General features: G+C 38.6%; 1 protein-coding gene across 1 annotated transcript in view; it reads left to right on the top strand.

Annotated features, from left to right (window-relative positions):
• TYR (tyrosinase) overlaps positions 1-18,261 on the top strand; it is a 39,761-nt gene that overhangs the window by 8,704 nt on the left and 12,796 nt on the right. The window contains exons 2-3 of the mRNA XM_057373646.1: positions 3,305-3,521; positions 10,643-10,790. Of these exons, the coding sequence (XP_057229629.1) occupies positions 3,305-3,521; positions 10,643-10,790 (365 nt within the window). The remainder of the gene's footprint in view (positions 1-3,304; positions 3,522-10,642; positions 10,791-18,261) is intronic.

Below are 18,261 nucleotides of genomic sequence, written 5' to 3'. Positions count from 1 at the left end.
TATCAGTGATCCATCTCAAGCTGAAATACTGGTAGAAGAATTTATTGTTTAAGTTAACAAAGTAATGACTTTTCAGTAAGAGATGATACTTGACATGGAGTTCAAAGGGAAATCAAGGGTTAAACATCTGATCTATTGCTTGTAGTAAAGAATTGAATTAGTGAGCTTTGGAATAAAATACATTGTGAAGGTTCAATACAGCTCTTTTAAGGACAAGTATTTCCATCTAAATTATAGGGGTCTTCTGTAGGAATGAACAAGGATAGTGATATATCAGATTTGTATGTCATCCACTTGGAATGTCAAAAGCTGTTTCCATAGGATCAAAACTGAACAATTTCTAGGCATAGGATGATGGCAAACATCCTCACACAGTTGTAAATCCAAAACATAAAGAAAAGTGTCTAAATTTTACAGAGCCAGAAGTGTCAAATGGGGAATTATGAGTTAGATTCATAAATTCATACAGAAACCTCAATGATCAATGAAGAATGTAGTCTGCTGATGATCCTGACATATTCACASTAACGAAAGAAATGGCTGCTTTCAACCAACAGAAGACTCTGAAACGAGCCAGTGAAATGCATCATGGATAAATAAAAAGTTAATCATGTGTKGAAAAAAATAAGTTCAAAAATACACTTAAAGGCTCTGGCCAGTCAGCAATATCAATAAAACAATCAATAGAAATTAAAAACAAAACAAAACTGAAATGTTTGGGATTAATTAGGAAATAAACAGAAAATAAGTCAGATGTCATTATGACTATGAAGAAAACTGTGCTGCACCTTCTGTTAAATGCTCTAATACGATGCTCTCACATCAAAAAGGGTACATTGAAAATGATAAGTTTTACAGGAGAATGACAGTGATTATCAAGGTAAGAAATGCACAAGAAATGACAAACAGATGAGGACCCTTTAGCCTGAACAAGMCAAGGCAGGGTGAGGGGTACGTGGCACAAACATACACAGTCATGAGCGGAACATGCAGAGCAAGTAATGACCTTGCTCTCACCCCAGGAAGAGCTGCAGTGCATAAAAATCAGTGAACATTAAAAGGAAAAGTGAAATCCTTTGGAAGTGATAAAATGCAAAGTGTTACTGGTCTCCAGGAAAGTTCCTGACCAGAGGCCATGGGATGTTGGGACAGTATTCCAGGAAATGCCATTGCACTTTTGCCGTGTTCTGGAKATCCACTGTTGGCCTTTGTCAGAGAGAAAACTTTGTCAGAAAACCTTGTCCAAACTGATTTGGACTCTCTCATGTTCCTCATGTAAGACTGAGACCATTCTCTACTTCCAATCTGAATGCAATCTTCAACTTTAGTCTCTATGAGTGTGGGTTTTTTTTTTTTTTTTTTTTCACATTCAATGTACTCAGAAAAAAAAGACAGCACTGGATATGGTACTGATATATTTGACTAAATACATAAGAAATGGCTGGAATAACATTTCATGTCAGTTTGCAAAGCAAAATGTATTTAATAAAAATCTCTTTATGTGGATTTTCCTTTCTAATCATCCAGGTTTTTTCCCAATCACTTAAAAAGAGGTGATAGCATCAGGCARATTTCCAGCTGTGCCTTATCTGAAACCAAAAAATAATGTGTAAGCTTGCTCATGGAATAATGAGCAAGCAATTAACAGAATCAAGACACTTTCCAAATGGATCCTGTCTCTCCTCACATATCAGTGGTGCACTTCAACAAATTTGTAGCTATTTTCATCCACCCTCCAATTTCAATAAGGCTGATTTTTGGTAGATTGGMTCAGAATTGCTGAGCTCCTGACAGGGTGGGAGCACTGAGGAACACAGTTCCTAACTTGGTGTACTCCAAAACAGTTCTTGTGCACCAAAATTAAGGTAGGAGATAAAATCCACAGAAAAAAAAGAGGTGTTCTGGTGATCCACTCAAAAACATCTGCATCACACTGAATTGTGAACAAAAACCCTTAACAGATGTTCCAGATATGTGAATGCTTCTGTAGAGGCAGTTAATACTGYTTAGAAAGGCTTCATAATGCACTAGCCATAAGGGAAAACGGAAAATAAAAGTTTTAATAGATGGTATTTAAGATATTCTTCAATGTATTGGCTCAAAAAAAAAAAAAATATGAGAATCTTTTGTTCATGATATTCACATCCAAAGAAAATTTATCATTTGAGTACTCCAGATTCTTAGGGACTCTATGTTTTATCACCAGCTCCATCAAACATTATCTGTGAATTTGCCATCAAATCACTTATGAAAGGATTTATCTGATCTCCTTCCACTCGTTCAAAAGTTAGTTCAGTGGCAAATCAACTTGCCTTTGGCTCTGTCTTTAGTTAGCTCAGAAGCACATCTGAGCCCCCAGGGTGTGATTCATCCCACCCCAATCCAGAAGAAGAGCATTAAGTTGAACACTCTTAATTTTGCTTCCYTTGCTAACTGCAGTCCAGAGACAGTTTCTGCATTGATTTTTTACTCATTTTATTTCATTGACTTAGTCAATGGAGAGAGTTAGGCACCCCTAGAGGTAAGTACATCTCACCTACCTGTCATCTGGTTTGGCAGAGTTGAATCGAATGTAGGAGATGCCTCTCTCTCCCCTGACTGCAGAGGTCATCCTGAAGTGTTGCTTCAATCTCACAATTTGTACGTGGCTGGTATAGCTGAACTGAATCTCCCACCCACTTCCTTCACCAAGAGAGACTCTCAGGTTCTTCCATCTCATTTAAAGAAGAGATGATTGTGTTCACTCACCTTCTTGTTCATTGTTTTGGTCCATGAAATAGAAATATACCTTCAGGATAAAAGAAGTTGAGGTTTCAGCATTAGGTGTTTTTTTTTCCCTTATGATGTCTCACTCACTAATGAGATCTATTCTTTCTCCACCCAAATTCCTCATTAGCCATATTGATCACTTGCTAACTGCAGAGTCCTGTGTTTTAAAGGAGTTGCTGGTGGTTTTGGAGTTTTACTTGTTTTGGTGGTTTTTTTTCAAAAGGAAAGCGAAAAAATAGACAGTGAGTTTGATCCAGAGACTCAGTCCTATCTGCTATGGATACAAAACAACTTCTGGGAATTTTGAGCCACTGTATTTCCAAATAGGCACTGTATTTGAGTGATGTTTTCTATGAAATAACCATATTACATTAAAATCATACAGAGAAAATGTAAATATATATATATATTCATGAAACAAACTTATTACATTGTAAATTTTTTTTGCTCTTAAGAAATGAATCAAAGTACTTCTTTTGTTTTTATTTTTTTTTTTCATAATTGCAACTCCTCTAACAGAAAGTGTTTCRTGCAGGTAATCTGTACCCGGTCTGAGGAGTACAACAGCCAAGAGGCTTTATGCAGCGCCACGGGCGAGGGGCCTATAAGGCGAAACCCTGGGAACCACGATAAATCAAGGACCCCAAGGCTCCCATCCTCAGCTGATGTTGAATTTTGCCTTTCACTGACTCAGTATGAATCGGGAACCATGGATAAAATGGCCAATTTCAGCTTCCGAAACACTTTGGAAGGTAACATGTTTTATTCTGTTATGCCACTTCCATCTGTAAATTGATCTTCTCTGGGGTTAAAGTCTTCAAATCCTGGGCAGTTTGAATTGATTTCATGAAGAATAACCCAAAAAGAAGGAGAAGTTATGCTTTAACCTGGAATAGCAGCAGACAGGAAAAGCCTCATTAAAGGTATTTGATAACAAACCAGAGACTATAGACTAGATCAGACCCTAAGTCTGCCTGTTTGGAAATACTGTCCCCTGCTACAGTCAGCACCAGGCATTGAAAAAAAATACAGCCCAGCAGAAAAGGAGAGCAGCTAATAATCTGCTTGTGCACAGCCATGTAGCCATGAGGGGTACATGCTGACCCTAGAACTCCCTGTCTTCCAGAGACCAGGATGCATAACAAGGGTGAAAGATGATGCTGCCAGATGGCATGTTATGTCTACATCCTGCCACTGTGAACTCCACAGCAGACTTGTTCCCAAACTCTAAGGAACATGGATTAAGTTTTCCCTCAAAAATAACAATATAATTTCCAAATTAATTTACTTGTTTATCTTAATTACCTAACAATTTAGCTGTTTAGTTGTTTTGAATGATTCTGATTGGCTAGTAAACAAAAGTTCTTTACTAAAAGAAATTCTTAATTATCTGTCTACTAAACTCTTTTGAATCTTGCAAAAACGTTATCTTGCAAGGATAACACTTGTACATATATCAACTATACTTCTACAATATTATRTATCAGCTTAATCAAATGTGATCTACTTTTGATATCCTAGAGCTTCTGGTTTGCAAGGAACTGCATAAGGGAAATAAAAATGCAATATAGGAGTAGGAGTGAGGATAAGAMAGGAGCATTAAGATGATCASAGGGATGGAGCAATTCTTTTATGAAGACAGGCTGAGACAGCTGGGGTTGTTTAGCTTGCGGAAGAGAAGGCTTCAGGGGGAATTTATTGAGGCCTCCAAATACATGAAGTTGGCTTATAAAAAGAAGGGAGAGGGATTTTTTCATTTGGGCAAACAATGAGAGGACAAGGAACAGGGGTCTTAAACTGAAAGAGTGAAGGTTTAGATTAGATATGAGGAAGAAATCCTTCACTCAGAGGGTGGTGAGGCACAGGAACAGGGTGCCCGAAGAAGCTGCGGTTGCCCATCCCTGAAAGTGTTCAAGGATAGGTTGGGTGGAGCCCTGAGCAACTTGATCTGGTGGGTGACATCCCTGCCCACAGCAGAGGGGCTGGAACAAGATGACCTTTAAGGTTCCTTGCAATCTTAACCACTCTTTGATTCTAAGAAAGCAAAACKTTAAATATGTTCAGTCTTAGTCTTAATGCAGTGTGGAATGTCATAAAGCTTTCTTGGGAAAAGTGGACCACTGTCTTTCTAAAAATAGTCAGAAATTCAGAATTTTTCTGTTGCAGCCTAGAAAGAATCCAAACAATGATTGTCTGCATCTCCGAGCATAGCTGTGCTTTCTGTGCTTGAAAACAGAAACAACATAAATTATTGGAAAGAAAAAGGTGCAATAACTGAGTAGAGGTTTGCCTACATTTTACTCCGTAAAGTATGGGAAGAGATGCAAACGGTGGAGTAGAAGGAGTAGAGRAAAAGGAATTGAAGTAAATAAGTTAAGAAATACTGAGGGTCTACCATCATGCTATTGGTATTGTAAACAAAAGCAAAATCATGGTTTTTAGAGGTTTGAGAGGTAGGAGAGGTTTTTATTTTGTTTTTTAACCTGAATTATTTCAACACAACTTTACACCACAGGACCATAAAAGTTTCTGCCAACCAACTTATTTAGCTAATACGATACTGAACTGCAACRTGAAGTCAAGAATTTATGGCTTATGTTGAAAAAGATGGTCGAAAGTTTTTAAAGGAATTTTACTGAAAAAAAAACCTTATATTCCATTAGCTCCTTTCTTAAAACTGTCTTGTTTAGTTTTTTGTTGTTTACAAATGCCACGCAATCGATGACTTGCATTTGTTGTGTCTGGGCCTACTTATTTTCGAMTCTATTCTTACACACCTGTTAACACTTTGTAGTTCCTAACACTTTGTTCTTTTTCGAAGCAAAATACTTTTCAATCCTGCTTTACTTATTTGCACAATTTTGTGCCAATACACTTGAGGTCAAATTCTAATCCCTTTTAGATCCCAAGGAAATGCAAAGTAAGTGCATTGACTTTATTGGAGTTACTCTCGATTTGCAAAAGGTGATCAGAACTAAGCCAGTGACTGCCATTGAGCAGTTTCTGATTTACACCAATGTGAGATTTATGCCTCAGATTCAGTTCTGTAATGGAAAATACCTGTGATCACGTAGAAGAACTGATCACATAGAAAATCCCCTTCTGGGCCAAACTTTATGCTCTTTCATTCTTCAGTGCACTGGAACAAAAGCTAAAATTTTATCCTTCAGAGGGACAAGCATCAGCATCAGTATGAGCAGACAAGGCAGGCTGAAACCTCTGTTTGACTAACTTAAAGTGCTGCTGCAGAGACAGAAATTATGTCACTGAAGAATTTATATTACAACAGCCATAAACAGCAAAGGTCAATATTGCTCAATAAAACACCCCCATGAGGCTGAGCACGAGTTGYCCTCTCACTCTGTGACATGCCAGATTCTGCTGTGTATGAAAAACAACAGGCTAAAAGGAGTTTGCACTTTGCCCCTGGAAGCAATTATTTTAAATMGGATTTGTTGATTCCTGGTCCTACCTGGGCAACACTGCTGACTTCACTGGAAACTTCATGGATATGAGAGAACAGAAGATCAGCCTAGCTTAAAAGCATCAGGAAAGATCAGAAGTGAGTTCACTGACTGCAAATTAAGTGGTTGGGCTTCTTTGTTCAGTTCAGTTTTGGTGCAACACCTTGAATGATACTTCCTACGAATAAGAGATGGCTGAAAAATTTAGACTTTCTTTTTCTTTATGAGCAGATTCCACAGTTGAAATTAGTTTATTCTCAGCAACTTCAAATGAAAATCAGTGCCTTCTAAGTTTTGCACAAAGTGACAGAAGAATATTAAAAAAAAAATTCTAAAACCCTGTATCACTTTCATTATTCATGAATTAACTCATGACAAATGGTATCAAGCCAAACCATGTCATAGCATTCCATTGTCTGTCACAATTATGTATTGTTAGATCTATTCTGTCATGAAATAATGGAATAAAACATCAAACATTTCAAAATGTAATTTCATTTCAACAGGACATTTTCCTTTTTTTTTTTTTTTCTGAAATGAGAAATTTTCATCTGGAAAACTTTTCTCAGTATTTTCACAGAGATCCATAAAACTATAGGAGAAAGGGTTTCCAAAAATGAAGTCAGCTAACAGAAAACTCATAATTGAAAAAGTTTCAGCCTACAGCCAACATTCCTCACCCAACCTGAACATCAACCTCTGGGTAAATTTATGTTGCACACTGAGAAAATGTTGTCAGGTCATGTCACGGAACCATTGCTAGAGAGCTACAAAGACTATTCAGCACAGATCAAATTGAAACTCTGCAAGAGAAATTTTAAGGAAAAAAAGTAGATGGCGACATGGTCTAAATTAGATAATCGCAAACTTTCATTTACTCCAGTCACATAGGTCAAATTATACAGATCTTGCACCCACCTCACTCTAGAGGGATTACAGTAATAACACTGCCTGAGAAAGTGTGAGAGATTTAACCCTGAAAAATTGCTTGTGAATTTGCCAATGGCATAAATACTTCACAAATATAAGCTGGAAGAACATCACTAACTTCAAAGAGCTTCCAGAATGTGGCCTTAAAATTCTAATTTTCCTCCTGTTTTAAACTAGATGCATCTATCTGACCTAAATGTCTCTAAAATGTGAAAACTTTATTAAAGAAAAATGTCATATCCAGGGAGAATGGGACTAAATTGGACTTGGGTAGAAAATCACAGAGTCGTTTAGACTGGAAGAGGCCTTTAAGATCATTAAGTCCAACCATAAGCCAAATACTATCATGTCCATCACTAAGACATAGAATCACAGAATCATTAAGAATGGAAAAGACCTCTAAGATCACTGAGTCCAACTATTAACCTGCCATTTTCTCTATTAAACCATATTTCCAAGTGCCATATCCACATGTTTTTTTAAACACTTCCAGGGATGGTGTTTCTACCACTGAAGCAGCTGAAGGAGCTGGGGTTGTTTAGACTGAGGAAAAGGAAGTTCCTGGGAGATCTTATCACTTTCTGAAAGGAGGCTGTAGTCAGGTGSGGGCTGGTGTCTTCTCCCCAGCAATTCACAGCAGGATGAGAGGACACAGATCCAAGTTGTGCCAGGAGAGGTTTAGGTTGGACATTAGGAGGAATTTTTTTTACAGAAAGGATGATTAGATATTAGAATGGGCTTCCCAGAGGGTGATGGAGTCACAATCCCTGGAAATGTTTAAGGAAAGACTGGACATGGCACTTAGTGCCATCCTGTARTTGACACGGGAGGTTTTGGTCATAAGTTGGACTGGATAATCTCAAAGGTCTTTTCCAGCCGACTTGATTGTGTGATTCCTGCTCTCCAGCAGATCAACCATCCAACTTAATGTTGCCTGCAAACTGGAGGTACCCTCAATCCCTTCAATATGCAGTGTACAAAGCAGAATTGACCTTTAAAGTACCAGCTGTCCTTAACACTGGCCTAGAAACTCACACAAAATGAAATTTTATTTTGTAAGAAATAGCTTTTTGAGGTTCAGAAAACCACTTACAAAACTGTTACAGACACCTAAATGATGATAGGGATGCCAGAAATGTTAAGCAGTTCCCTAAGATAATTAAAGGAAGTAGGAATGGATCCTCCATTTCTGSAGCACTTTGCAGGGCTAATACTCTCTGAGCTCTGCGTACCTGCTGCTAAGTGTAGTTACAGTACTTCAGCTACTGAAGGATGAGCAACTGAAGAAAATACTACCTGCTTTCTAAAAATAAAGCTCTGCACTTGATTGATTGAGCATGGACTGCTGTGGTCTGTGTTAGTAGATTGCAAAATCCACAGTTAACATAATTAAGTACTCTATTAAAAGACACATGCCTGACCTAATTGCATACTCAATGAGATCTGCCTATATACCATCCTAAAAACTGTCAGGTAGCCTTAGATTTGAGTGGCATCATTAGTTTCTATTACAGTGAACTTTGGTCTAGAYTCCCACCTGATTTAATTTAGCCTGGCCCAGTAAATCTGTTTCAAATCCACTGAATCCTGTTGCTGATTAATAGCGTTATGAGCAGAAGAACTAGGTTTATGAAGCCCTAAAACTCTGATTTTTCTCTGTTTGAAATCACTGGAGAAACTTCAATGATGTATGTCCTGATAGCCATTTCTGATGCACCATAATTAACAAAGGGTTTAAAAGAATGAATATTACAGCTTCCTGTACTGGCCAAGATGACTTAATAGCTCACCGAAGTGTCCTCCATTCATTTGTCAATCTCTCCCCCTCCTTTTTTGGTTCTCATCATACCATTACATGAGATTCTGCATTTCAGTAGCCTGGGAAAAAAAAAAAAAAAAACAAACCAAACCTGACATCCTACACTGCAGGGTAGTTTACTGCCAGAATAGTGAGTGAAATCAGTTCACAGAAGGACTGACGAGATGAAGTTAGTGCACAGGAGAGGAAGGCACAGCATGGGGCAAGGCAGCTAGAGGAAGAGGAATTCCCCTATATAGACACAGGGAGCTCTTATTTCAGCTGCCTCTGCTTGTGTCTGTAATCTCACATCTGCTTTAGAGGAGATTTTACTGTTAGCTACCTYAGCAAAGTCTTCTGTACTCTGAAAAAAACTGTGAAGTTTTCACATATCCTTTACAGGTGACCACTCTGTTTCATAGTATGCCATTCTGCATAGCTGATCATACTGAAGTCCTCTAAAAAAGTCTGAGAGAAAAGAATAAGACCCAAGCCAATAAGATATGGTGACACCACATCGTAGCTTTATTCCTGATAACTTAAAAATTTATACGGCATTTTCATAGCAAGAGATCAGATTTTACAACTTCTTATGTGCAGGGTTAAGGGTCACATCACCTTTGACACTTTTTGTCTCCCCTGATGAGCCCCAGTTATCTGGAAGGCAGAGGGTGGAGCTGATAAAGCTGTTCCAGTCAGAGATTTAGATGATTAAGATAAATTACTCATGTGGCAGATGTTCCAAGAGAAGCTGCCCAGAGCCAAAATGAGTATTCTGTGTATTTTTATGAATGATTAGACCAAGTGTTTGCAACGCATTAAGAAATGTAAGAAGTATCTGAAGTCTGATATCAAACATCTAGCCTTCTACCTAGACCCTACAAAAACATTTATCTTCTCTTAAACATAATACAGTGGAATATAAGTGGGAAAAATGCTTCAAAATCATACTGAGATATTTGATATCCAGTTAATGTTCACAGAAACTTGCTAGTATTGCTRAATTGACTGATCCAAATAACCAAGTGCTGTGGCCATCAGCAAATAAAGCCAAAAATATTGCCTAAAACCCTTCTTTTAGGTGACCACCAAAATAACAGCTGTGCACAGACATCCCTCCTGCAAGTCTGACTGTAAAAGATTATTGATTACTCACCAAATCCTTCTGTAGAGATTATAGCTTGCATTATGCTGGCTTCCGTCAATAAAAGAACATGTTCTATAGAGACAAACATTAATAAATGACTGAGTGCATCATGAGATAAAATAGCCTGGTTTATCTTAGGACCCTGGTGAGTACAGAGATTAAAAATGAAAATAAAGTGAATAAGTTTTCTCAAAATAAACAAATGTCCTCACATAAATCTCTTCAGGGATTATGTTGCCTTTCAACAGCCAGACAAAATGGACAAAGAAATTTAAAAAWATAGAGCAATTAAGCAGTACATTTGCTGACATGCTGCATTAGCTACATGGCAGGAGTTTAAATTTAGCTTATTCTGATTTCATCTTTGCTATGCCTTTGAAATATATTAGTGCTCCTTTACAAGTTTTCCTAAGCTCTTGTCTAAAAAGCTGAATGTAAATGAAGGGAAAGAAAGTACTTTGATCTTCACCATTACTGGAAAAAGAATTATACACATTGTCATATCAGCATATGATTTTTCTCTTGAGTCTACAGGCTTTGCTGATCCACAGACTGCAATATCAAACCCAGCACAAAGCAGTTTGCATAATGCACTGCACATCTACATGAATGGCTCCATGTCCCAAGTACAAGGCTCTGCAAATGATCCTATCTTCGTCATACATCATGCATTCGTTGACAGGTAAGTTTAATTCTCCTTTGTAAAAATAATTCATTATGTGGTTTTCTTTATTTTACAGTGGGCTTTTACCTGTATTTCAAATTGTGCAAATATGCTATGTGTCTTTACATGCACAACATTTTCAGATATGTAGGAATCAGCTCTGCTGTTATTTGAAAGCACATGTCTTTCCTAACTGTCTGTTCACTGGAAGAAAAATAATTTGATGAGTTGACAAATGCACTCAACTTGTATTAACAAGGCAAAAATAGCTCTTCAATGATGTCATAATGATTAATATATATGAATGYGTATGTCAGGAAGTTTGGATCAAAAGTGTGTGACTCATTTTAACACGACTATAAGCATTTGGAGCAATTCCTCTACATTCTAAATGTCAGGGCTGTTTTAATTTCTATTCCATAAGGAAAATCCAAGCCTGCTATTCATAAATAAAGAAGAAAAAATTCTGTATTTAAGTGTGACAAACAAAATTGTGACAGTCTCTTGATGAAAGAGAAGAGTACAGCTGTGCAGAATGAAAAGAGAGCAAACAGAAGGATATCATGTATATTAATAAGAGAGGCTAGAAGAGCACAGTTTTGCAAGAAACTTGTGAAATTCCTACATTAAGGGCAGCATTCCAAGATTTAATTCCTGGGCACTATAGTACATATGAATGATTACAAACAATTAACTCTGGACTGCATTTACACCAAACTGTGATGACTAAAGAGCAATTAAAGAAAAAGCTAAACAAAAAACTGTTAAAGCAACACAAGCAACACTTGTTCTGGAGGAATTTATGTTTTCTTATCCACCTTCTACTTTTTCTCCACTGAATGTTACTTGACTACTGTTACTACTGCTTAGGACAAAAAAACTATCATCACCCTGTACAAACTTCCATAAATCTGCATGCTCAGAAACCTCCTGACTGAGACTCTGCCTGCATGCAGCTAGGTGCCTATTGAGATGAAGACCAAAATGGTTTCTTTATTTAAGCCAGTGAGGCAYGCAGCACAGGAGAGGTGCAGATTTCACTTGCAAACATCACCAGGTTGTTCACACCAAAACCCTTATATAAATCTTTACCTTCTTTAACCAAAAAGCCAATAGGTGTAAAAAGACAATATGGAAGTTCAGCTTTTTCTCCTCATACATGCTTAAAATATAAGAGGAGGAGAAAAAAAGTATCATTTCTATCTAATGAAATAAATATATTATATATATATATATATAAATATATATATATATAAATATATATATATATAAATATATAAATATACAAATATAGCATAGATATGTATTTAATGAGCCTAATGATTGTATTCCTCTTACTTTATCCACCCAGAAATAGGGCATCAAGTCTCAGAAGGTGGCCCAGGCACCAGTGGAATGGTTCCTTCAATGGGTGTCCGCCCTCTCTTCTGCTCCTCATATTTTAGGGTATAATTAGTTTTCTGGAGGTGTCAGTTTTGAAACTCTTTAATGTGAAAAGCTTTTCTTGAGGACATTTTGAAAGTTACAGAGTGTAGCTTAGCTGTGATTTAACACAACCATGCATTGACTGCTTCACAGGACGGATGGATGAGGGTTTCAAGTGTGGTTACTAGTCTCAAGCTGGTGCTTGGAAATTAAYTTTGCAACATCTAGAGATTAAAAAAAAAGCATCAATTGAATATTCAGAGAAAAGGAACACAGAAAAGAAAAAAATTATGATGTGCAATGATGTACAATTCAAAAGAATTGTTTTCTTTAGACATCATTGACACTTGCAGACCTATACACCTCTCTATTCCTACTCACTACAGGGCTTAAGTAGCACTTTCATTTTCATGCTGATCCTTCCCACAGAGGAATTTCAGTCACAGTCATTATGAGTCCCTGGAAATAATTCTCATAACTGTATTTGTTATCAATTTTAAAAGGCAATATTATTTGCAAAAGACAATCTCATTAAATTGAACTAGTTTTGAGGAAATAAATCACTGCCCAGGCACTGTGGGGGCAATACAGAAATTCCTGATGAAGCCTTATCACATCTGTGGCAGAAAAGCATCACCAGTGCTCTGCAGCTGCTGTGGGTATGGGCCTTTGTACACACAGATGTAAAATCTGAGAATAATGCTGCCTTTCATGTAGGTGACAGAAATGCATTAGCATGATTCGGGTTACTTAGCAGCCCTATCCGTGACAGATTAATCATGCTTTTAGTTATAATTAACAACTAGGTGACTGATAGGTACATACAGTACATTTTAGAAATCCCTGTTCCTCTCCTACGTAGACTTTAAACCTGAAGGGCTGCGAAGAAATTCTTTTCTGAAAGGCAAGCAAGAATACATAGAATAGAGGAAGTGGGAGACAGTCTCCAGAGCAGCAGAAGCACATTTTTTGGTTCTTATTAACTTTTCTCATTTGGGCAGAATACTTTTGAGCCGACATTGGGTCAATGGGCTATTAACTAACTTTTAAAGTGYTTCTTCTGGTGACAACAACAGCCACAGTTCTGCTGGTTTGCAAAGGCAGGGAGCAGCACTGTATCAGGAAATCAAGAACAGTCCAGCACTTTGAGCATTCATGTAGGATCTCACAGAATTTCCTCACTCCACTGCAGATTCCTGGGTGAAACTCAGCATGTAGCTTGCTCTCCCAAACTTTCCCTGGAAATGTGCTTCCCTGCCATCGATTTCAATGAGACTTTAAGGATCTGTGGATCTGAGCCTGAGCTAACCCATCTGTACAGTGGGTGATATTAGATGCCTACGCAGCAGGGATACTGTCAGGGTAAATGCATTAATGACTGTGAAATGCTCAGTTCCAACCATAATAGGAGTGATAGAAATAAGGCAATAGATCATTGGAACTGATTTTGCATGGAAACATATGGTAGAGAGGAGGATAAACAAGTGTATACGGAGTCTGCTGACAGGTGTGAGCCAAATGTTAGGAGCGGCTTTCTAAACTGAGCAACAGCCATCCTACCATCTGCTGTCCCTCAGCCTTCCCTGCCCAGGCCTGGTGCACAAAAGGAGGGAAGGATGGATGAAGCAGAGGTGCAGCTGAGATCGCTCAGGTGAAAAAAAAMCAGCATTGGCTTATAAACATATCCCCTTTTTTTAGGTCATTCGCTCTCAGCAGTGCAGAAGTATGAAGGTACCCAGGCAACAGCTTTCTTGGCAGTGATAAATAAGGCTCCTTGCCTTCTTGTTTGCTAGAAGWTGTAGGGATCAAATCTCAGTGCTTGGTAAAAGCAGATGACCACCCTAAAACTATTAATTGTTAATTTAATGGCTAAAAAAAAATAAAAAGAAAAAATATGAAGCAAATGTACATTCAGCAAAACCAAGAGCTGTTGTAGCTCTCTGAAGCATTTCTCTTAATTGCAAATCTCTTTACTATTCAGATATGCTCTACAGTCAGCACAAGGGAATAACAAGGGAGGAGTCAGCCCACTCAAGCTGGAAAGCAGCAGCTGCACAGGCCATGAAAGCATGAGCCACAGTCCCACTTGAGCTCACTGGGGTGTTTTCTGTGCTCTGAAAAGGAACTCTTTCCTCTCGACTGAATCTTTCAGACTTATCGTCTCTATAGCCATGTAGTATCTTCATCTGTTCTCCCTGCATGTCTGTCCCTTGAATATTTCGGCTTTCTTCTCATTTATTTCATACCTTCATACTCCTAGATTTCCACACCCCAACCCAAAAATTTCCCTAAGAAAATCTAAATACCAGCAGGGAATATAGGCTGCCATTAAAGATATCCTTACAAATTCATACCTATGCAACAGCTAATGCAATAAGGCCTCAGTTCTCCTCTCGTTCCTAAGTTCTGCAGCAAAGGGAAGGGTTTATTACAATAATGTGATTATTGTCTGTTGTCCCTTGTCCTGTGTGCAATGTTATGAGCTCTGTCATTAAGGGACTATCTCACTGCACTGTTCTGCTCAGCACTGGGCATATTCTTAACCTTTAACTATGGCCTTCAGGTGTCAAAGAAACAGGAGYAGCAATGGATTCATTTGCTGTCACATGAAATGGTAAAGGCAGGACACAGCTCGACATCCCTGCTCTGATCAGCAACACCCCATTCCCTCAGCTGACTTCATAGACACTTTCAGTCCCTGTGGATTCAATATACTCACCCTAATGCCAGCACTTTCTTCTACTTAAAAGAAAAAAATGTCAGCACAATGGCAAAAGTGGAAAAAGTGATTTTGTTGGRAAATGCTTTAACAAGAGGAAATTTGATTTTCACTCCCAGGAGATGTCAAAATAAAAGCTTCTTATTTTTACTCTGTTTTTGAAACAGAACACTTTCATTTTCTCTTGAATGCCATCGCAGGGTTTTTAAACCAAAAAAATGGCACAAGGAAAAACCAAGTTGTTCTCTTGTTTTGAAATGTTGACAGGAAACAGGAACTTATTTTAGAAGTTAAAAACTATTTGCTTCAAGGATTTGGAACATTTGGAGAAAAGGCATTCAAAAAGAATCAACAGAAATTCTTGTAAGACAACGCTATGTTTCCAGACTTGTTTAATACATGGAATAATAGTAATTCTTTATCCTGAACTGTCTCCRGTGGGAGACAACACAGATAAAGCATGAGGCCAAGGAATTATTTTCTCTCTTTGGTATACAAAAACTTAGAGACACCAAAACATTTGACTGAGGTGCAGCTGATATGGAAAMTGTAATACAATGATATATCAGCTAATAATAAAGCAGTCTAAAAATGGAAAAATCACATTATAAACACAAAATGCATGATTAATTTTATTCATTGATATGGACACAACAAGGCTATTCCTGCTTTTTAAGGTTATGTTTGCAAAAAAATTATGGCACAGCCTAGAAGTCACATTTTTCTGGAGCTGAATGAGGCTTGGAGGCACTTGAAATCTGTTAGACAAAGGCAGGTCAAGAGGTTGCCATTAGCAATTTCCTGGTTAGAGAGCTCTGATCAGCATGCACATCCCACCAGCAGGCTCTGTGGCACAGCAGTGAGGGAGCTCAGCTCTCACCCTTCCCTGAACCTTGACAAAATCACCTTGTTACAGCAGCTCCTGCTCACAGAAAGCATCTCTGTTCTATCACAAACTGCTTTAGAGGAACAAAACTGCTCTCCAGCAGCGTATTTCACAAGAGGGTGGTGCAGGAATGACTTTGGTCACATGCTCTATTGGCACACACAAACTCCTGCAACAAGTATGAGAAACAGAGTAGATAAGTACTGAAAGGGGAGGGGACAAAGTCGAGCATGGAAGTTTTTAGAAAGGAAATTTCTACATTTTTGATTTTGTTTCCCCTTGGGGATGTCTGCAAATGTGCAGGGGGTCACATGCTCCCCCTGTTACCACAAGCCCTCACTTGGCACCGAGGCAGAGCTGTCAACCTTTCCCTCCTCATCTCTCAGGCTTTTTAGCAYGTTAACCAGAGCTACTCAGCTCGTTTGATGGAGCTGACTCACTCAAAGTGGGCTCAGTATGTGGGCAGAGTGAGTTCACATYTACTGTGAAATACCACATAAATTTATCCACGGAAAGCAGAGTGTAAGTGGGAAGGTTGGGGTGTTGCTGAGAAACCGCTCCCCGGTATCTCTCCTTTGATAGCGCCGTGTCTGCAGCTCAAAGGCAAATCACGCACCCAGAAACTGAGCTGGGSTCTCACATCCACTTCAGTGAGCCTCTGCAAGGCACCCTAAGGGATGCAGGAACAGCCCTGGAGGGTCACAGCACCCGTCATCTACAACGTACCATGGTTAGAGGCAAAAGTGAAGGAGTATGGGTTTAGAGCATCCCTCCTCCAGTGGACAGAGGGGACAGTCTACACAGTACATTTGAGGGTGCACCTGCATTTAAAGCAACCTTAAATAAGTCCTCTGGATATCCACAGATAGACCATACACTGTCAGAGGCAGAGAGAAATAAGGATAAGTATCACCTCTGGAGATACTCTTTTTATTGAGTATTAAGCATAGATATAATGTTCAGTGCTCTTGCTCCACCTTGCTCTAGGGGAATGGCCAGAGAAAGGTTAAACAGATGTCTGCTGGATGTGAAATCCAGCAGTTGGCAATCTCACCTGCCATGTCCTTATTCAGGCCAGATGTTTGTAATGATCCATTCTGTCCATAAGAGTCAATTGTATAGAAGGTTCAGTTCCAATAGYCCCATTTAAAGTGTAGGTTTCATATCAGCCTGACTGCAAGGTTTTAGTTCAGCCAACACAACTGCAGAATGGATCACTTCATACACCACATATTTTGCAAATGATTAGTGGTTTTTAAAAGGAAAGGTTACACCGCCCTGAAACTTCACCAGAGCTGCATGGTTCATTTTCATCTATTCTCTTAATGTTGGAGGAGGAGGAAGCTCCCTGTGGCACAGCAGACAGCCAGCATTTCCTTCCTGCRGCATTCTGCAATAACAGCTGACGCAATTGTTCAAATGGTAAAAAACCATGAGAAAGCATGGTACTTTTCTCACCCACATGKAGCTACCTTCTATTCATCAAAGGAAATTATCACTTCACTCCCATAGATGTGATTTATGTATTATGTGCYCCTGAGAAACTCAATAATGACAAYATTTAAGTCTCCAAAGAACTGAATTACAGAGCACAAAGTGGGTTCCATARTGTCAGTCCAGCTAGCTTCACAGCAGTCCATTTTAATCTGCTTGTTATCTTTCTCTCTAGGGGAAAGTAGTTATTAAACTTTGGAGCAGCTGGCATTTGTACTATCTCTGACTTCAAGTGATGTTTTTCCGTTAGCGACAAACCATGGCAAAAATGAATCTGAGAAATTTAACACAGGATATACATTCCATCAAATGCTAACTTCTGTTTTCAATGCATGGTTGCATTTTTATTTCCTTATTTACAAAGCACACAGGACACCCCATTWTGTCTCATCTATAACTTGGGGTTTGCAGTTCTGGACAGTATTGGAGACCAAAATCTATATGAGAAACAAATATCTGGCTTGGCAGCAAAAGGTGAAATAACACATGTGATGACAGCTATTTAAGGAGCAAGAATTTCTCTCCTGCACCTCAGAAAAGTAATTTATAACTTTCATCGGTGTAAAACAAAGGCTGACTTGACTAAGTAAAGCGATAGAGTTTACATCAGATATCTGACAGAATCTCAGCGCAGCTAATCCTCATTTAAACTCATTTATTTCCAGCAGAAGTGAGGAGTAAACTCCCACAGGAATTAGCCTATTTTGCCAATAACTGGATTAGGCTAAGGCACTACCTAATACTGCATTGGGGATAAGGACATTCCTCTGCACAGATTCCTACACATTCTTCCAACACTCAGATCTTATCTTTGTGTCAAGCTTAGCTTATCCATTATCTTCCTCGTTGGTAGAAATAAAGCTCTTTCCATGGTAATCTAACAGCAATTGATCAAACACAAGTTGGCCTCAGCAGTTTTTCTTCCATCATACCCAGTTTCCTGAGAAGGCCAAAACCAGTAATAT

This window comes from Malurus melanocephalus, unplaced genomic scaffold (assembly GCF_030028575.1).
Source record: "Malurus melanocephalus ecotype Western Australia unplaced genomic scaffold, MMel_1.1 scaffold_204, whole genome shotgun sequence".
In the NCBI taxonomy this organism is placed as follows: Eukaryota; Metazoa; Chordata; class Aves; order Passeriformes; family Maluridae; genus Malurus; species Malurus melanocephalus.
This window is presented reverse-complemented; position numbering and strand designations above follow the sequence as displayed.